The 21,713-nt window shown below is 41.1% G+C and overlaps 1 protein-coding gene across 2 annotated transcripts; it reads left to right on the forward strand.

Moving 5' to 3' along the window:
- Positions 1 to 1,816: 1,816 nt before the first annotated feature.
- LOC138982813 (transmembrane protein 106B-like) lies at positions 1,817 to 21,482 on the forward strand. Of its 2 annotated transcripts, none has more exons than XM_070356164.1 (7): positions 1,817 to 2,206; positions 8,858 to 9,109; positions 9,984 to 10,047; positions 11,932 to 12,097; positions 13,860 to 14,056; positions 16,011 to 16,064; positions 16,669 to 21,482. In XM_070356164.1, exons 2-7 carry the CDS (start codon positions 8,887 to 8,889, stop codon positions 16,769 to 16,771), a joined length of 807 nt encoding a protein of 268 aa, XP_070212265.1. In that variant the 5' UTR covers positions 1,817 to 2,206; positions 8,858 to 8,886; the 3' UTR covers positions 16,772 to 21,482. The 2 variants fall into 2 exon arrangements, with proteins under 2 accessions (XP_070212265.1, XP_070212264.1); XM_070356163.1 differs by lacking the exon at positions 1,817 to 2,206 and adding an exon at positions 6,951 to 8,605.
- The last annotated feature ends 231 nt before the right edge of the window (positions 21,483 to 21,713 follow it).

Raw genomic sequence — 21,713 nt, forward strand, 5'->3', positions numbered from 1 at the left:
GAAAGAGATCGTCGTCAGATTGAATTACAATAACATTAACATGCTTCCATTTGAAACTTCTCGGTCTTCATCGTGGATTGACGCCCTCCCAAAGTCTAATTGAAGCCCTCCGTCGCTTCGCTCTGTCGGGCTTCAATTAGCTTTTGTCGGGCGTCAATTACACACTGATTAACATGCTTCCATTTGAAACTTCGAGGTCGTCATCGTGGATTGACGCCCGACCAAAGTTCGCTCCGTCGGGCTTCAATTAGACTTTGGGAGGGCGTCAATCCACGATGAAGACCGAGAAGTTTCAAATGGAAGCATGTTAATGTTATTGTAATTCAATCTGACGACGTTCTCTTTCCTGCTTTCATGCGATGGTAAACAGACAGAATTGGTTCTGTTCTGTTCACACACTACTTTCAGTCCACCTACCTGCAAGGGTCAAGTCCCAAGAAATATGTCTCTGTATTCCTATCTTATCACTCTGCTCCTGTTTTGTTTTCTTTCACATACATTTTCCCTTCTTTTTTGACGGGTTTCTGGACAGCAAACTCTAAAACAAATTCTTGTCATCACAAAAGCGATCTTTGGAATTGACTGACGTAGTCCGGAAGAATTCATGCATCAACTTACGTCACGCATAGACATATATTAGATCCCTGCGTCACGTATTCGACGTCATCACTTCGCATACCTTATGGTCTCGGTATTTCATTGGCCTTCATATTTCCTACTTGTAAAATGACCCTCAAAGCTAACCGAGACTAGTTGAGGTTGTATCAATGCGCCTCGCCAGCAGGTGGTTAATGGCTTTTTTAGCGAGTGGTTATCGACAATTAATGACCGGTAATTTTTAATGAGTTGGCCGGGCATTCTGACCAATCACAGGATCTGTTTCATTAAAACGCCAACTTAATTGAATTACAATCCCCGATGAAGACCTCGAAGTTTCAAATGGAAGCATGTTAATGTGTAATTAGCAAGATCTAGATGTGGCACTTTTTAGCACGTGTACGGGACGTGTACGGGTAACGTCAACAAACTTTGTAGTTTTTACGTCACACATTTGCCAAGATCTGCAGTTTTTGTGGGAGCAAAACATTTAGAACATTGGAGAAAAAAAGTGAGTCACGGGTGACGCAATATGTTCACGTACACGGTCTTTGCTACACCGCGTTTGATCATCTAGAACACTGTTATCACTCAGTAACAGACTGACGGACAGACACGCACGCACACACACACACACACACACACACACTGACCGGCGCCACACACACACACCAGGGCCGGACTAGGCTAAGAGGAGGGGGGGGGGTTGCCAGTGGTGGTCCAGGGGGAAGGGGTCAGGGGGCGAAGCCCCCTGAAGCTGATGGGTAGGTCATATTCTGAGATAGGAAAATGGTCGCTCCTTGCATGAAACGGCATAAAATAAACAATAATAAAAAATGTTTTAAATAAGTGAGGTACATGTTGGGGGGGGGGGGGTTGCGCAACCCCCATAACCCCCCCGGTAGTCCGGCCCTGCACACACACACCGGGACCGACACTCTGACTGACACACACACACACACGCGCACACCACACACTGACACACAAACACACACACACACACACACACGCACTATCTCTCTCTCTCTCGCTCTCTCTTTCTCTTTCAGTTTCTCTCTCTCTCTCTCTCTCTCTCTCTCTCTCTCTCTGTCTGTCCCCCCCCCCCCCCCCCCACCCACCCACGCCTTTTCTTAACAGTATACAGTTGAGCTACCGTGGAACTCAAAACAAACTTTATCACATGACGGTGTAAGGGGAATAACTCTGATGAACTGTTCATTGTTTACGCCTCGATCAATGTCATGTCGACCGATAAGGAAAACTTCAACGAACGTCTTTGAAAAGCTGTCCTTCTCCAAGTGCAAAAAAGCTATGAGACTTGCGAAACGCTAGGCAGACAACTTCGTGCGGTCACTTACAAACGCATCATGGACATGTCACACATAGTCAAAGGTTTATGACCACGAACCAAAACTGCAATCGTCAAGAATGGCTGTTGTGGAATTATGATGTTTCTGGCGAGTTGATGTCTGCTTCGCATCTTCGGGCTTGTATACAAATATATATATTTTGAAGTTTGTACAGTGTAAAGATAAGGCTGCATTGGAACGGGCTACGTTTGCAGAACCACATTTTGGGGTCGTGATTTTGTTGACCCGCTTGGATCAAGGTAAGTGGAACGTCATCTGCACACTCGTGACACTGGCATGATTACATAACATAACATAAGCGGCCTGATTCACTCAGAATTTGTATTGCCTACCTAGCACTTGCCTGGGTCAGCCGATTTAATCATTCATCGTCCCCAAATAGTTGTTGCTTCACATTTTATTCTCCTTTTTGATCTGTTTGGCACATATATCTTACCAACGTTGGACGAAAGTATGATCAGCGTCGAATTAAACCGGTCCGCCTAAATCGCGCGTCACCCCGATTTTACATACCTGAATAGCTAATTTTCATATTCTGGAATATCAGATGGCATGCCCTGACGTTGTGTCAAGTTTCAATTTATAAAAATGAGAAATAATGTTGTTATTGTTCATCTTAGAACAGCTATCATACTCGTGTAAACTTCGGCTGCAGTAACGTAGCGAGTGAAAAGCGCCCGACCTGTTTGAAAGGCGCACGATCATAATCTACGCAACAGATATACATTTTTGGCATTTCTAGTATCTATATCGTCTATTCTTACGCTATACAACATACATGCTAGAAACACAAAAATATTAGATAGAAATACCGAAAATCGTGGTCGGGCGAGGTCGGGCGCGAGCCAATAACGATGCATCAGAGCCACAACCATGCATCTCCAAAATGGACGTTCTTAGAAATCTGTGCTTGAAGTTTTGAAGCTAAGGGAAAAATATGTACTTTAATGTAAACAGTCACAAAAATCATTGAAAGCAAACACCCCTGTAAATCATTATTTTGTGTTTGTGTGGGAGTTTCTACTGTTCATTTCAAAGAACTGGAGAAAGATTGATAATGATCAATGTTGGAATCAGAAAGACGTGTATTTCGGCAACAGCGCGGTCACTGATGAGTGACTGACCGTTGCGAGAGATGCGGTTTGTTTGCAGGTGTCAGCGAGATTCTGTCTAAGTATCTTGATGCAAAGTAGATAAATCTTTTGCCATACACAAAACATGTTTGTAGTTTTTTGTATGTTTCCATGTTAAGTATTTATTTACTGCATTTCGTTTGAACTAATGTTGCTTCAGTTTAGCCTCGGGACCAGTGACACATGTTGCTTGGTTTGTGGACGAATTTAGTGATCCAGGCAATGGCCATGCAATGCCAAATCACTGAGTGACTAGTAAGCTGCTTAATTTGTTGTTGCGATCTCAGTTCGATCACCGAAATGCTTTGGAATAAAGCAAAGGAAAGATAAGTTAAACAGATTATTATTTTACAGAAAAAATCAAAATGGACCGACAATCACAATGGCAAGGCTCGAACCGGCGACCTCATGATCTCTAGCGCATTTCACTACCGACTGAGCTAAGAAGGCTGATGGGTGAAAAATAGGAAAGTCTATTTTGTGAGATACTGGTGACTGCCGGTGCCCGAGCCTGGGGGCTCCAGATCCGGCTCGCCGGATTCCGAGCCACTCCGTTAAAGATAATGACAACATGCCAACAAATTTAAATAAAAACAATAAAGGGATCTTCCGTGTAGAATTGTACTGAAAACCCGATCAAAAGTTGAGGCAAAGCCGTGCACACCAACCTTCACTATTGTGGCCTGAGAAACAAATCAGAGAACTTCCACAGGCCACAATTAACCAGCTATCTTGTGTTCCGGGGGAATGGTCTGATAGAGCTTGCCCTGTACAGGCCATAACCATGTACATATCAGATGCATGTTTGTGGCAGTGAATTATAGAAAGGGACTTGATTATTTTACAATGGAACTATAATATTCATCAGTAGCTCTCAAGATATACCCTAATTTTTTTGCCGATCCTGTCAGTCATTTGTGCATAGCACAGTGGGTAACGCTTTGGAACATAGTTCCTGAGGTCGTAGGTTCGAGCCCTGACATTAATTGCCATATGTGACCCTCCACCACAAAATGAGTCGCATGTCACCTCGAGCAGTTCTGCGCTAGGCCTAAATACATCCAGGGGGTGTCAGGTGTTAGTGTGAGAACCACCTTAGTCACAGGCTTATAACTTGAAAAGTGTTCGCTCTTTTTTAAAACGGGTTTCAACATTAGATAGAGCATAAAACACTCTTTAAGAAGATGTAAAAATCTAAAAATCATGCAAAGGTGACATGTGACTCATTCCGTGGTGGAGGATCACATAGTTTGTCATGTTTTGTTTTGTTTCCTTCTTCCTTCTAAACCTTCCTTTTTTTGTGTTTCGATCTGTTCTTCTCTATTCCAAAATGTTTGAGTGGTTTATGAAAGGTTGAAGATTGCCACAACAAAACTCACAAATCACTGATTCGATCATTCCAAGTCATGCTGCCATCATATGCACTGAATGTGTGGGCGAACAATTTTAGCAGCATGAATCACAACTATATATAGTCCTGATCAGGATAGAACTACATGTAGAAGCAGCACCTAGCTAACAACAAAATACAGAACATAAATCCCAGATTAATACCTGCAGATGGGAACAAAAAACGATATATTTTTGTTATAGTTATGTTAAAACATATGTCGGCTGCTTCGATTGCATCAAATTATTTCGAGGGCAGTGCTGCATGATCAGACGAACCGGATCTCTCGCTTTGGTCAGTCGCTCACGATCATGCTGTTGCCGAGATACAAGTCTTTCTGAATATACAGTGGTACCTGTGATGAAAGGACACCCTTGGGACCAGCCAAAAGTGTCCCCACATTGCAGGTGGCCTTTCATGACAGGTATACTTTGGTGGAGATAATATGAAAAGGGACAAGAGAAGGTGTCCTTTTAAGGGAGGTGTCCTCTCACGAGAGGGTCCACACATCGCAGGTACTGCTGTAGAACTGATCTCAAAAAAATTTCTCTCAAAAGAAAAAGACCGTCTATCCTCGTAAATCGGTCAAACTTCTGTTCATTCTACTAGTACTATTTAACCCTTATTTCTTTATTTCCTTCTCTCTTCAGGCAGGACCTAGACACAATTATGGATACAAAATGAACTCTTGGACAATTTAGGCAACATGACACCACACCTGCCCTTGGGTACCAGCTTATAATGTCCCAATTATAGAACATGTTTACATAAACTCTTTCTTCACCATCCCATTCCTGAATGAGATAGAACAACGGTACTTCTTCTTCTTCTTCTTCTGCGTTCGTGGGCTGAAACTCCCACGTACACTCGTGCTTTTTGCACGAGTGGAATTTTACGTGTATGACCGTTTTTTACCCCGCCATTTAGGCAGCCATACGCCGTTTTCGGAGGAAGCATGCTGGGTATTTTCGTGTTTCTATAACCCACCGAACTCTGACATGGATTACAGGATCTTTTTTGTGCGCACTTGGTCTTGTGCTTGCGTGTACACACGGGGGTGTTCGGACACCGAGGAGAGTCTGCACACAAAGTTGACTCTGAGAAATAAATCTCTCGCCGAACGTGGGGACGAATTCACGCTGACAGCGGCCAACTGGATACAAATCCCTGAGCGCGCTACCGACTGAGCTACATCCCCGCCCTGAACAACGATACTAAAGTGTCACTCAACCCCTTCCATCTTCTGAACAAAGCAATTGGTCGTCGAGCTAGAACAACGATACTAAAGTGTCACTCAACCCCTTCCATCTTCTGAACAAAGCAATTGGTCGTCGAGCTAGAACAACGATACTAAAGTGTCACTCAACCCCTTCCATCTTCTGAACAAAGCAATTGGTCGTCAAGCTAGAACAACGATACTAAAGTGTCACTCAACCCCTTCCATCTTCTGAACAAAGCAATTGGTCGTCGACCTAGAACAACGATACTAAAGTGTCACTCAACCCCTTCCATCTTCTGAACAAAGCAATTGGTCGTCAAGCTAGAACAACGATACTAAAGTGTCACTCAACCCCTTCCATCTTCTGAACAAAGCAATTGGTCGTCTACACCCCTGGATGGAAATTATCCGGTATAAATACATACATGTATGTAGCTCATTGGCTTGAACTGAGTTTGTTTTTTAAACCAGCTCAAGAACCAGGCAGTTTGGCAGGTGGTACGGTGGAACCCCCCATTTAAGACCTCCGAAAATCTGAGAAAATCGGGCCTTAAAAAGGAGGGAGTCTTAAAATGGGGGTACATTTAAAGAGGTTATGAACAGAAAATTTGAAAAAGCAAGGTCCTAATTCTAGGTGAAGTCTTATATCGAGGGGTCTTAAAAGGGGGGTTCCACTGTATTAATGTTGACATGGGTAGTTACTCCTAATTGCTCAGTCGCCATCATGTATGCCCATTTACTGACCAGTGAAAAGCATGAAATGTCAGTGTGACAAGAAAATTGGCTTCATTAAAGGCACAGTAAGCCTCCCGTAAACCATCACAGATACTGTCAGGCTTTTACACTCAGTGCAAACACCCTTTCATTTCATTGTACTGTGTGAAAAAGCCTGACAGTAACTGTGATGGTTTACGGGAGGCTTACTGTGCCTTGAAACGGTGCAATGAGTTTGCAGACAGCATACCTGTTGTTATATAGTGAAACCTACCCTTTAAAACCTTCAAAAATCTAGTCTAAAAAAGAAGGGAGTCTTAAAATGGGGGTAAAAAAATCTAGGTCTTAAAAAGGGGGAGGTCTTAAATTGGGGGTCTTTAACAAGGGGGTTCTACTGTATAACATGGATAATACTTGAAACAAGGACAAGAACAGTCACAAAGCCAGTGAACCCTGCTCTGTAAAATTTTGGTCCCACAAATATAACAATTTGCATTGACGAAAAGTATTGGGTCCTGGCAAGTGCATGTACAAGCGAAGACAGATTAAAGTTACTCCAATGGAAAATTTTACATGATATTTATCCCACAAATATTTTATTGCATAAAATGAAGTTAAAAAAGAAAATAGTTTATGTAGTCTTTGTAATGAAATGGATTATATTGAACACTTCTTTTGAAAATGTAGCCAAATGAAATTGTTTTGGGAAAATGTTAGAAGATGTATATTTGTTAATACGGGAGAAAATATTATATTAACAGAAAAAGATGTATTGTTTGGTTATTCTCCAGAAGTGTAAACCCCCATAAACAAAATTATTAATTATATTTTGCTCATTTCAAAAATATGTATCAGTAAGTATAGATATGGTAGGCCTATTGATATAAATGTGATGTTAGGATATGAATTAAGCATTGAGATATTTCAGTATTGTGTAAATGTTGAAGGATGAATGATGATACGTTGTAGACGGATGCTTGAATTTTTTGATTAAAATCCCCACAATGATGTGCTTGGCAAATTTAAAAAGAAAAATAAAAAAAAAATCGAAGTTTACGGAGGGAGTAAAGTAAAGTCAACCTAGGGCTAATAGCCTGCATGGCGCGATGGCAGTGCTTTTGCAAGCTGTGAAACAGGTCATAAAGTGAAATTGGAGACACTGTGCACATGTGTCACTAAATAGGAGAGGACAAGATAGAAGTAGAAAATTATACTAGTGTTTGGTAGCTGATTGGCTGCTAGATATGATCTGGTTAAATACAGCCATCAATTGACTCCATGCTGGTGGAAACAGCTGCCATGGCCCTGTTGTTGGACAGTTAGACAGGTTTTGTTTTCTCTGACATTGGAAATTGTCACTGCATGGCAGTGTTCTGCAGTAAACAGTCTGGCCAACGAATGAGTGTCGATGCTTTTGCTGGTTGTGTTATCATCAGTGATTTTGTGTTTCTGTGGATGCTAGCTGCATGTGCTGCTATACATGTTCTTAAGTCCAGGATTCTTTGAGCAAGAACTGCGTGTATTTGTCTGTATACGTAACTGTCAGTTTTTAGTGACGTTGCTCTAGGTCCTAGTATCATGAGTACAAGTTTTCTGCTTGCCATATAATATTATGTGCAGCATGTTTGGATAAAGGATATGTCCAGCTTTCAATGATTGATATTTTGGCTATTGTGCATTATACATATTATATTAGCTTGATTGTGTGAAAACGACATTGCATACACGGTTTAATTCTTCAACTGACACTGTGAAGACCTTCATGGTTGTGACATAATGCTCAATAATATCAGGTGGTTCTGACTTCATTTCTTACTGAGCTGGGTTAATCGGGTGTTAAAAAAAAGGTTTAAACTTTTCATTGTCAACTTGGTGAAGTTATTCACAGAGATTTTTGTGACAGCGTGTAAATGTAGGAATGATTAGTTACAAAGCAAATATGTTTTTAAATATAAAAATCTGTTGTGACAGTTGCTAGTAGAAAATACAGCTGAAGTAAAACATGGTTGTGGACACACACTGTGACACTCTGACAGAAGCAAGAGTGATGTGGCTATAGCAGGCAGTTCAATGTGTATATGGGTGTGTATTAATGTAGTTTAAGGCCTTGATGATTTGTCCATAAACCTTATCTGGGACTGATCTCTACTGGGTGTAAATATGGAGCTACACAATGTATCAGGTAAAGCTATTTTGTCACTGTGTTATTTTTAAGTGTGTGTGTTTGTGACACTGTGTGTGTGTGTGTGAGGAGAACATTTCAAGTCAGTTAAAAATGTAAAGGGTGAAAAAATCAGGGGAATTAAGGTATGGTACTGGAGATTGACTAAGTTACGCCTCTTAATTAATTAGGATTTTTTGTAATTAATGTGTTTGCTGTGTTTACCAATATGATAACATGTCGTTTGTCCTCACGAATTAGTGTTTTTTGCAGGGGTGGACATTCCAAAGTCAGAAGAGAACATGGCCGACGCAGCAGTGATTTATGATTATGGCAGCAGCTACGGTTCCACTGGGTCTGTGAACGGGAACGCAGCACCAGGGGACACGACTCGTCTGATCCGATCCAGTCGAAGTTCCACGCCGGTGAGGAACGGTCGGCAGGGCAGTGATGATGGCTATGAGGAGTTGTTCAAAGACAGCGTGCCTTGCCCAAGTTGCAGGGGGCTGGGGCGGGTACCCAGAGGTTTGTAGCCTGAAACTGTTGTTGTTGGGGTTTGAACCTGGGGTAGTTTTTGTACAGGTGTTAGGTGTGAATCGAGTGGGTTGGTGGTAGGATTTAAATTTTTGTATTTCAGCATACAGTAGGTGTGTGTGTGTGTGTGTGTGTGTGTGTGTGTGTGTGTGTGTGTGTGTGTGTGTGTGTGTGTTACTGTTACTGTCAGGATGAATGTGTGTGTGTTTGTGCATTTGTGTAAATGTGTGGATCTGTCTGTGTGTTATGTCTCCGTGGCCATGTTACTATTTTATTCAGTGTCAACATCAAAGAACTTAAGCAATTGACAGTTTGATGACAATATGATGCCAGCAGGACAAAGCAGTTTTGGTCCTGAAGTGAACAATGCTTGCAAACGTAGATAATGTTTTGATTAAAGAGTGAACACTGTATGCATGTGTGTATATGCGTCCACATGACGTGTATACATTTGTTTGTGTGTGAGTGTTTGCATGTCTGTGTGTGCATGTGTAACTATGACTATGTATGTGTTTGCATGTCTGTGTGTGTAAACTCAAAGTGTGTGTGTGTGTGTGTAAGTGTGTGTATCTGTTTGCACAAGTGTGTGTTTATATCAATGTGTGTGTATATATATAATATGATGATCGTGTCCTACTCCAAGTCTGGAGGGAAACGTTCAGGGGGAGGAAAAGTTTATACATTTATACATGCTCATGATAAAAGATTCCCTTTTAGCTCGTGATTTAATAAATAGATAATATAAAAATATCATTCTGAATAGCCACCATAATTTGTAGTAAATGTACATATTATTGCTTCATAGTTTCCACATTTAGGGTTTATAAGTACTGGCAGTAACATTGTACTTGTGGATTGTTTTCAGACCAAGAAAGTCAACTTGTTGCTTTGATACCAATGAGAGACAAGCGACTGAAACCCAGAAGAACGTGAGTATTGTTTGATCACACAGGTCTTAATCAGATGGAGTGTGTGTTCATGCATCTGTGTGTGTTTGCATGTGTGTTACAGAGAGAGAGAGAGCGAGCGAGTGAGCGAGCAACTTAAGCGATTGATAAAGAGTTTCCATTAGTCTCACATGGATGATATTTTACAGTCATGAGTCGATGCAATAGACACACACACAGTAGACACACATGTTTACATTGACTCATCATCAGACTGTGTTGCCATCTGGTGCAGGGTGGATGTGAAATCAATAGAGACAAGGCTAAACAAAATGTTCCCCTCGCAATCATGCACTTAACAAAGCAAATTAATCATTGATTTGTAAGTTGTGGAAACTTGATGCGTGGGTGTTTGTGTCCTGCAGTAATCTTACACTGACTCCCTGTGTGTGTGTGTGTGTGTGTGTGTGTGTGTGTGTGTGTGTGTGTGTGTGTGTGTGTGTGTGTGTGTGTGTGTGTGTGTGTGTGTATTTGACTGCATAACTCAAGGCAAAACACCTGTTACATTTTCCGTTTCTGGTGTTAAATGAGAACTGCCCAAAATTTTAAGTTTTTTTAACTGCAAACTCTTCATATGCACATACAGAGAGACAGATAGATAGAAATATAGACAGATAAGACATGAAAACACATACGCACAAATACACACACACACACGCACACACACACTAACACACACATACACTAACACACACACCACATACACACACACACACACACACACACACACAAACACACACACACACACAATACCCAGAGAGAGGGGGGGGGGGGGGATGCGAATGCAGAGAATAGATACATGGACATATACAGGGGCACACATCCACGTCGGACATCGGACATACACTGATATTTTTTGCAAATGTCCTACCGTATACATTTTTCATGCAAGAGGACATATGTCCTATTGTTTTTGTCACAAAGTGGTCATTGTCTGATTATGCTTTCATTTGATCCGGACATTGTCAGTACTTTCCAATTTACAGTAGTTTGATTTGCTATTTTATTGATGTTTTGCGAAGCGATGTGTCTTTCCCAGCAGACGAAACTAATTGGGGAGACTTTATGTGCTTTTTATAGAGAAGAGCTTCCAAGGGTCGCAACCCTGAATGCTCCAAGCTGGTTGACAGTTGCCTCCCTTCGCGGTTTTTTTCTCTGAAAAAGCAACATGCCGCCAAAATGAAAATTGGTGCCAGAAAACGTCCAGAAGCGTTTGTACTTCAAATCTCTGCCCTCATTAGCGGCTAGTACCTCTGGATGACATTCAAAAATCCACAGTGGTAGGTGAAGGTTGTGGAAATGTGGGCATCCACCAGAAAGCGCATGCTTCTCAGCAAGGGAAAGGAACAATCACAGTAAATTGTCGTCATTAGCTCAGAGACAGAACAACACGTTTTTCTTACTTTGATTTGTTCTGTTACCTTTTTGCCAAGACAATTATTTTATTTGTTCTGTTACCTTTGTGACAAGAAACTAGTCAAGTTTAATTAAATTTACGTTTTGTTGCGAAAAATAAATGTCCTGTTAGCGCAATACGCTACCGCGCTATTCTGGATTGTCAATGTCACCTCGTTTTGCATGTGAAAAGTGAGCGATTTTCATCTCGCGGGGATTGACGAAGCTGTCTTGTCTTGGTGAAAAAATGCAGTGCATTCACTTTCATTCTGTGAGTTCGGCAGCTTGACTTAATGTAAATTCGCCTTACGCGACTTGTTAATACCTGATTTTCTCAGATGTTTTAGAGGTCTTAAAAGGGGTGTTCAACAGTACACACGGTGAAGGTGAGTCGTGTGGCAATTTGCCCCTTTCGTTACTGCAAGGGATTTTTAGGGGGAACTATACACACATGCTTTTCTGTCCTGACAGAGTTCAGTACGTGGTGGTGATGATGGTGGTGTGTCTGCTGGTGATGGGGCTGTGCTTGTTCTTCCTCTTCCCCCGAAACGTGGTCGTCAGTAGCAACCGCCCCCTCCTGAAACCGCTGAGCCTGGATTTGAACACCTCAGCCTCCTTCGTCAACTTAACAGTCACGGTGAGATTCCTTGATCCAGTTTCCTTTGCCTTGCAATTTGATCTTTGTCCGTGCAGCATTTTCCAGTTTTATTGTCCAGTGTATTCATATACATGCCATAAGTTTTACTCTTTTTTAAAAACAATTTTTTTAAAAGTGACGGGATTTCTATGATATCACGGCAATGTGAGTACAGTACTACAAATTTCTTCACACTTATCTCTGTGTCAAATAATCCTTGCTGTTCAACTGTTGTCCTTGTAAGAGTGTATGGTGAGATTAGGGGAGATGGACAGACGATTTTGATTCAGATGTATGAAAGATGAATAGTGCAAAAGGCTTGAGTGATTGTGAATGACAAGCCACTCAGTATTATGAACAACATTAACAGCTATTGTGTTTTCAGCGCAGCAATAGGGTCCGATATTTAGACGAGACAAGTATAATGCCGACGAGTCAAAGACGAGTCGCATTATACTTGTTCGAGTCTAAATATCGGACCCTATTGCTACGCTGAAAATACAATAGCGATTATATAGCTGTTCTGACCTTGATTTGTTGTTCCAAACTTACAAAATTACATTTTTTGCGTCGATGCATTGATCTCAGGTTTTGATAGCTGACGCCGTTTCTTCGATTTGACAACACAGCTGTTAAACAGCTTTGTATTTGTTCATTCGTATACAACAAAAAGAAGTTTGAGGTTTTTTTAATTTTGAACAAGACTACTTATGAAGAAGACTAAAACACAACATCAACGGAAAACTAGAAACAACTGAAGAACTAGGATGCAACAAGGGGAGGAGAAGAGAACAGCTAATCCGTACTACGCGAACAGACGGCAGCGAAGTTTTCAGTTTGGTGAATGGCATTTATACTTGTCTCGTCATGAAGCGAATTTTTCAACCTCAGTTATAAACAACTACATGAATGTTAGTGCCATGGGTTGTACATCAATACTTCAGAGGGGAATTGGGGTATTTACTGTGGAGTTACGAGATAAGAAAAGCCGAATGCGAAAGTTTGTGTCAGTCGGCAACTTAGCTCACACAGGCACACAAAAACGGCTGTTCCGTTTTACTCCCCTGTTTGTACTAAATCTTTCGACTTTGGGCATTTTGTGGTGTTTAGGGACAGAAAATAATTGGTTTAGTCCTGTTTCATCAGGAAGTTAGCAGAAAAGGGTATGCTATCAACATTTGAAAAGCTGAAAAACATTCCCGAGAAGAATTTCAAGTTGTCAGTGTGTGCTGTTGTCGATTGAAACATCGTGTGGTACAGATGGGTAAACCGGAACCATGCGTCTTTGTTATTGTCAATATGCTTTTGGATATTGGCAAAAATGGCCGACTTCCGTAGCATTATGCTTTGATGATCGGAAGAGACCATCCAATCACAGCCCCCGAATTCCCCCACGTGTCCTTCAGAATAGCTATATTTTACCATCCTGCAGATATTTGCGCCTGCCAAAAGTTAGGACAGTACTTGGAGCAAGGCAGAGTTTTGTGCCTTTCCAAAATGCGCAAACAGTTGATTTTCCATTGTGGAATACTGATGCCACTGTTATAATTATTAAGTGTTGATTATACGAGCTCCGTAGGTATTTTTACAGTTCCCCTGTTAGAGGTTTAGATTTTAAGAGGAATTGCATGTAACTTTATGGATCTTATTTAAATGCATACAATGCTGTAGAGTTGTGTTTGTCCTGTTACACATATAACCACTGCAATTTCTCACACAATAAAGTAAATTTGAATTGATTTGATTTTGATTGCCCACCCAGAACTTCTACAACTTCACCAACGACAACTTCTACCCGGTGAAGATCCTGGGCGGCCAGATGATAGCCATGTATGAAGAGAAGGTCCTGGCCACCACCATCAATCACACCAAGGTCGACGTGGGCATCAAATCTTACCAAACCTACAGCTTGACTATGGACCTCGTTCTCTCCAAGGCCAACGAGTTTGGGTTTTTAGTGTGAGTGCTTTTTGTGGATTTGTATTGCGAACAAATCTAGACATAAGACATAAGATCATTTATTGTCCAATCAATTAAACAATAGATGGAAAAGTGTGGTTCATCTGGTCTTAAAACAACCAAAGACCATATGACAACCATAAAAAATAAAAATAAAAAACAGTAAAACATACTAAGTAAGAACACCCAAAGTACTCCAGACAGGCACGTCCGCCAACATCTATACCACACGCAAACACACACGCACACGCACACTCTCGCACACATGAGTTGCTGGTAAGAGATGTAACCAATGCATTGCACTTCTATCACAATCCTAAAGCGTATAGATAATAAAACTTGTGGCCATAAATAAAAACCTTTAGCGTGACCATTTACCTTGTTCTTGGATTTTTAGTGTGAGTGCTTCCTGTGAACTTGTGCGATCACAGTGTGACCATGAACCTTGTTTTCTCCAATAGCAATGAGTTTGGATTTTTAGTGTGAGTGCTTTCTGTGGATTTGTAGACCGATCAAATCTTACCTCACCTATAGCGTAACCATAAGCCTTGTTTTCTCGAAGAGCAATGACTTTGGATTTTTAGTGTGAGTGTTTTCTGAGGATTTGTAGTGCGATGAAAGCTTACCTCACCTATAGTGTAACCATGAACCTTGTTTTCTCAAAAAGCAATGAGTTTGGGTTTTTAGTGTGAGAGTTTTTTGTGCATTTGTTGTGTGTAGTGTTGGTGTGGACTGTAGGTTGTTTGTGTGTATCCTCATTTTTAGTGTAAGTGCGCTCTGTGCATTTCAAGTGTGTAGTTTTGGTGTGGAATGTTAGTACTGTGTGTATATCCTGATTTTTAGTGTAAGTGCGCTCTGCGCATTTCAAGTGAGTAGTTTTGGTGTGGAATGTTAGTACTGTGTGTATATCCTTATTTTTAGTGTAAGTGCGCTCTGCGCATTTCAAGTGTATAGTTTTGGTGTGGAATGTTAGTAGTGTGTGTGTATCCTGATTTTTAGTGTAAGTGCAATCTGCGCATTTCAAGTGTATAGTTTTGGTGTGGAATGTTAGTAGTGTGTGTGCATCCTGATTTTTAGTGTGAGTGTGGGAACTGTGGCAGGGTGGTAAGACGTCGGCCTCTTAATCGGAAGGTCGTGAGTTCGAATCCCGGCCGCGGCCGCCTGGTGGGTTAAGTGTGGAGATTTTTCCGATCTCCCAGGTCAACTTATGTGCAGACCTGCTAGTGGCTAAATATCCCCCTTCATGTGTACACGCAAGCACAAGACCAACTGCGCACGGAAAAGATCCTGTAATCCATATCAGAGAAACACGAAAATACCCAGCATGCTTCCTCCGAAAGCGGCGTATGGCTGCCTAAATGGCGGGGTAAAAACCGTCATACAAGTAAAAATCCACTCGTGCAAAAACTTGAGTGTACATGAGAGTTTGAGCCCATGTACGCAGAAGAAGAAGAAGAAGTGTAAGTGTACTCTGTGCATTTGCAGTGTGTAGTTTTGGTGTGGACCGTAGTGTGTGTGTGCATCCTCATTTTTAGTGTGAGTGCACTCTGTGCATTTGTAGTGTATAGTTTTGGTGTGGAATGTGTGTGCATCCTGATGGTTTGTAGTGTTTGGTTTTGGTGTGGAAAGTGTGTGCATCCTGATGGTTTGTAGTGTATAGTTTTGGTGTGGAATGTGTGTGCATCCTGATGGTTTGTAGTGTTTGGTTTTGGTGTGGACTTTAGGTAGTATGAGTGCAGGCCGTGGATTTAAAGTGTGCTAGCGTTTGGTTGGGTTTCTGTTCAAATTTTTCACAGGTGTATGCTGTGTGTGTGTGTGTGTGTGTGTGTGTGTGTGTGTGTGTGTCATGCATGGGTGCATGTGTGTGTGTGCATGTGCGGTATGTGTGTGTGTGTGTGTGGCTTGTGGTTCTGGGTGACATCACTGCTAACACCTTTGTGACATGATGTTTCAGAGCGTTTTGTGAAGACAGCAGGCCCTGGGTTCACAACCTTCCTATCAGATTTGAGTAAGTTGTTTACACCAGTGTTTTCATTGTGCCATACTGTCTGTCACACGCAGCTGATAATCGCTATGTCTTTCTTTTTATCCAACCTTCTCTACACCTACATCTTTTTCATTTAAGTCTAATATACTGGATGTGACTGGAACCAGTTTTGGTCATTGTAGGTCAATTTAAGCCGAAGAGAGGACAAGAGGTTGGGTTAGGGAGGAGGGGTGGGGTGGGGGTGATGGAAGTGGAAGTGGTGCTGCCTTGTTAAATGTTCAAAGTTGGGATTTAGGAGACTGATGGATGGTTTGCCTTTCATGTACAGCAATGACATGGTTAACGCATGGATCCTTTGGTCACAAGATATTGACGGAGCTAAAAGAAAAAGAAAAGACAAGTCACACACACAAACACACACAAGCAGCCTTTGCATAAATGCACATGCATGCACATTTACCTGCTTGTATAAACTCAAACATAAAACCACAGTAGCAGACACACACTCACACACACACACACACACACACACACACACACACACACACTCACACACACGCTTATGAATGCTTATTACAATGATTTAACATCTGTAACAACCTATACAAATGTGTATGTCTTTCAGGCTGGCGGCAAACTACACATACCTTGGTCATGTTGAGCAGACATCGCTTCAAACATTCCAACAAGTCTCCTGCTACAACGGCTCTGCCTCCCTCCAAACATGAGCCTCCCAGGCCTGCAAGGAATGTCACTCAGCACTCTAGGAGTGGTGTGCACAAGAAAGTGCCCAACTGGGTGGTACCCAAGCACTGAAATCACAAACAAATCTCAAATCTCAACCAATCAAACACAGTGCTTGAGCAGCCGTCACACGCTGGAATTTTCCTATAATTTGCCGGCCACATGGTTGAATTATTGCAGATGAACAAGCTGCGATTCACTTGCAAGCAGTGCTGTCATTGCTTCGGGCGATAGAACTTGCTCCATTGTCTGCATCTGCGATTCAATTGCATGTTAGAACCAGTCAGATCTGAATGCAATGTTGCGGCCTTCACGCCATGACTTGAACAAATGGCAGACAACCACGGATACAAAGGAGACATTTTAGGTGTGTTCTACAGTAGAGAACCGTCAGATACAACTGCCTAATTACTTTACCGTGAAGGCCTTCAGTGGTGAAAGGTATTCTTAGAAAGGGTGAGAATGATGTTTAAAGATTGGCAGAGCAATGGAAACCTGCTTCGCCAAAACGCGTCAGCTTGCTTGTAATGGATTTTAGCCATGTGACAGGTTACTTTATGCGAGTCAATGAGCGATCGCCTCGTATAGAACGAATAGTACGATTGAATTACAACGGTGTGATTGCCCCATTAGTTTCCACCCAGATGGGCACATTCTCATGCACACCACCCCAGGAGCCAAGCCAGTACAATTCTTTACAAACTTATTGTAGCCTTGGATTGTAGCCAGTGACAGCAGGCAGTGTGAATTAGCTCAAGTGAGTGGATGGCATCAGTTTCAAGCAAAAAAAGTTAACTTTGTGAACGTCAGTTGTGCTATGAACATTGTTCAGCCAGTGTGTTATAAAGTGGACAGTCAGCAGATTTTAATTTTGTTCTGTCGTGAGTTTCTCCAACCTGCTAATTTTGTGTTTAAGGGTTTGAGCATACGGAAGCACGGAAGTTATTCCGTTACTTATTTGTTTATTTCATTTTTTCTTTTTCTTTCACTCATCTCAAACATTTGCAGACACTTTGAACTCTTTTCAAAGCACAATAAGAGAAAGAAGAAGGATTGCACACTTCAGTTTGTTTAAGGAGTCAACTTTAAAATGGGGCTACTCACAAGCAAATATTTGTACTTTTTCTACATCCATTTTAGGGGGCCCGGGTAGCTCAGGTGGTAGAGCACTGGACTTGTGATCGAAAGGTCGCTGGTTCGAATCCGGGCCGGGACGGACACGGGTCAACTTTATGTGCAGACCCAGAGACTGTATCCATCTCCCACCCCCGTGTCACCACAGTGGCACGTAAAAGACCTCGGTCATTCTGCCATAAGTGCAGATGGCTGATGCCACCTAACACGCATACACTTGTGTATCTCATCTAAAGTCGGGTTAAAACCCGGGTACATGCCCCTAATGGCTTTGCTGTGAGGGCGTAAAACTTGAATTTCTCCACATCCATTTTGCTGTTTATCATTGATGCAAGGAAATGCAAAGAAACACAATAGACAGAACAAAAAGCTCACATACCGTATTTGACGGATTACAAGACGCACCGTTTTATAAGCCTCACCCCCGATTTTAAAAAAAAAATTGGGACGAGCCACGTATAGGCCGCGTCACTATATTAGCCGCCGTCAAAAAAAATATAATCAGATCGTGTCAATCAATCAAAACAACCAGGCAAACGAAAGTACGGTATTTGGCGAAATCGGCTCCGAGAATAAACAAGTGAAACAAAGAAGAAAAGTGAAAAAGTTTGAAGAAAAATATCACACACACACAATTTGTAACCAACACACACATGTAGTCCCGCCCGGAATAAGCTTTTTTGGGATGATTTACGACTTTTGCGCACATTTCGAGCAGACGAAAACACAACATGGCGGCTCTCGCTCCTCCAACTATCGTGAGACACAAAAAAAAGAAATCTCGCGCGCGAGATCCTGGTACATCCGGTGTTTCTCTGTACGCTATCTTGTCACGACGACTTGTTGACAAACGAAGATTCGCGAAAGAAAGAGAAAAGCGCCGAGTCTTGAGTAGAGAGCTAATAAAGTACCGGTAATCGCTAATCGAGCGAAATGAAAATCCGCGGCGACTTCCATTAGGTGAATGCTATTCAAGTTTAGGTAACGTTTTAGCCGCATCTTTTTATAAGCCGCAATGCGATTTTTTTTTTAAAAAGTCGCGGCTTGTAGTCCGTCAAATACGGTATATGGAATTGACATCGAATGCAATTGCTAATGCGGTAACTAGAAAACTTGTTTTATTTTTCATGGGGATTTTTTGGGGGGGTCGATAGTCAAGCTGATTATCATTGCTCATACTTTTTACATTTACTTTCTTGCTGTTAACTGACTTTTATTGATGAAGTTAAATGCTGCGCATTGAATTCTTTAATTCAGTGAGAGAAATATAACAAAGGGAAGTAAATGCACTAAATATACACACAGTAAGTTAGAGTTATGCAGAAATGATTTTCTGGCACCTGCGAGAATAAAAAGCATTGAAACAAACAGGTGACTTTAATCCTCATCATGTGTTCATCTTAATGCTAATACTCCTTCAGGTGCTAGGAGGCTAGTAACACATAGTTCTCAGTTGCTGTTATCTATATTTAGATCGCTTACTTCCCTTTGTTATTTAATCTCGTCACTAGATATCTGATTTACATGGTTATGATTCTCTACTTAATTCAGCTTTGCCACAGCTGTCTCCATGGTGTAATGATATTAAAGCATGTTGGCCGAAACCTTAATCTTTTAACAAAACAAGCTTTGTGATAATTATTTGTAGAAACTGAGCATGGGGCTTTGTGTGAAAAAAATCCACAAGAAAATGTGGGTATTTGAAAGCTGCGATTGGAAGTGGGAGCTGTTATTTAGCAGCATTTATCTGGTGAACATTATGTTCATTATTCATGTGATCATTGTATGTGTTTTTCCCTTTCTTTGTGGCATTATTTGATTGGCAGACTTTTACTCTGTTTGTGTGACGTGTTTTGGCAATGATAATAATACATGTAATGGTAGCTTACCCATGTATAGCGTGAACCATAGAGATCAGTGAAGCTCTTGGCTTTACATATTATAACTATGAATAACTCCACACTAGATCAACACTGAATGCAATTAAATCTTAACATAGTAATAGAACAATAAACTTACAACAACACTACATTAATCATACATCATCTGTGTACATACAAACACAGTATTCAAATAAACGTACAATGTCAAGTGATCATCTTTGAACACACACACACAATATTCGATAAACGTACAATGTAAACTGTTGCCACAGTTTTGTTAAGCATCTGCCCATTAGAACATTTTCTGAGGCAGTAGCATTCCTCATTCTGGTCAGTTTTGTTAGGTGGTGTTAGCAAGAAAAGCCCCCCCCCCCCCCCCCCGCGGGTTAGGGAGAAGAATTTACCCGATGCTCCCCAGCATGTCGTAAGAGGCGACTAACGGATTCTGTTTCTCCTTTTACCCTTGTTAAATGTTTCTTGTATAGAATATAGTCAATTTTTGTACAGATTTTAGTCAAGCAGTATGTAAGAAATGTTAAGTCCTTTGTACTGGAAACTTGCATTCTCCCAGTAAGGTAATATTTTGTACTACGTTGCAAGCCCCTGGAGCAAATTTTTGATTAGTGCTTTTGTGAACAAGAAACAATTAACAAGTGGCTCTATCCCATCTTTCCCCGTCGCGATATAACCTTGAATGGTTGAAAACGGCGTTAAACACCAAATAAAGAAAGTAAAGAAAGAAAAGCATGAAGATGTCGCCTTGAAACAACACAATCAACAAACTAACCAACAACCTCATACACACAGATATTCTACTTCATGGAAACCCCTCCTTGCAAACAAAAATTAACAAAATTTTTTTTTTAACAGTGCAGGAATTTATTGGACAGTCCGGCCGTTTCGAACAGATAAACATGTAAAGCGAAAGCAAAATCGACACGTCTACTCGTCTCTCTCTCTCTCTCTCTTTCTCTCTCTCTCTCTCTCTCTCTCTCTCTCTCTCTCTCTCTCTCTCTCTCTCTCTCTCTCTCTCTCTCTCTCTCTCTCTCTCTCTCTCTCTCTCTCTCCCCCTCCCTCCCTCCCTCTCTCCCTCCCTATCTCTTACTCGCAAACACCATAAATATTATATATGTATTCCCAAACGGATTTTTGTTTTGATGTACAATTTTCATTCAATTTTCTTTTCATGTTTGCAAGCTTTTCATTTAAACTGTACAATAGCCGCCATTTATATTATATGTAATTTTCTAGAAATAGTGAACACCACTATAAGCATTATGCTTGTTGTTGTTTACTCAATATGCGTTTTTTGTAAATAATGCACAAACGTTAAATAAAACAGTTTAAACCAAGATGTCGCCTTTAAATGCTGCGTTCTGCCATTGTTGTTGTTGTTGTCATTGGTGTTTTTAGTTTAAGCATGGCGTTGTTAATCAGTTTTTGTGGTTTAACATCTTTTGTTGTTTTTACACAAAATGGTATGCATTTTTAATCTCTGTGTTTTTCTGTTTTTAATCAATCTCTATGTTAAAAATTTTGTCTTTTTATAACTACACTTGATATTTGTGCCTCAGTTTGATTGATGTGTGAGTGTGTGTTTCTCATGATTTATTCTAATTAATTGCTTCTACATTTTCTGTGAAGAAAGACACATTCAATCAAATAAAAGTATTGATCATGCCATTTGTTTGTGATTGCTGCAAGGACTTTATTATGAAAGTTAAAGAAGGGAGGTAGTAATGCTTTTTCTACTTTCTGTTCTTTAAAGATGGTGGCCTCCCTTGCGCCATGGAACTATATGTTCGCCGTCGACTGAGCAGTGAGTGAACAGCTGCTCTTCGGGATCTTGTTTTAAACAGTTTTTCTTTATTCAGTTGCATAAATACAAAGCCATAATGGAATGTTATAA

Source organism: Littorina saxatilis, linkage group LG12 (assembly GCF_037325665.1).
Source record: "Littorina saxatilis isolate snail1 linkage group LG12, US_GU_Lsax_2.0, whole genome shotgun sequence".
Taxonomy (NCBI): Eukaryota; Metazoa; Mollusca; class Gastropoda; order Littorinimorpha; family Littorinidae; genus Littorina; species Littorina saxatilis.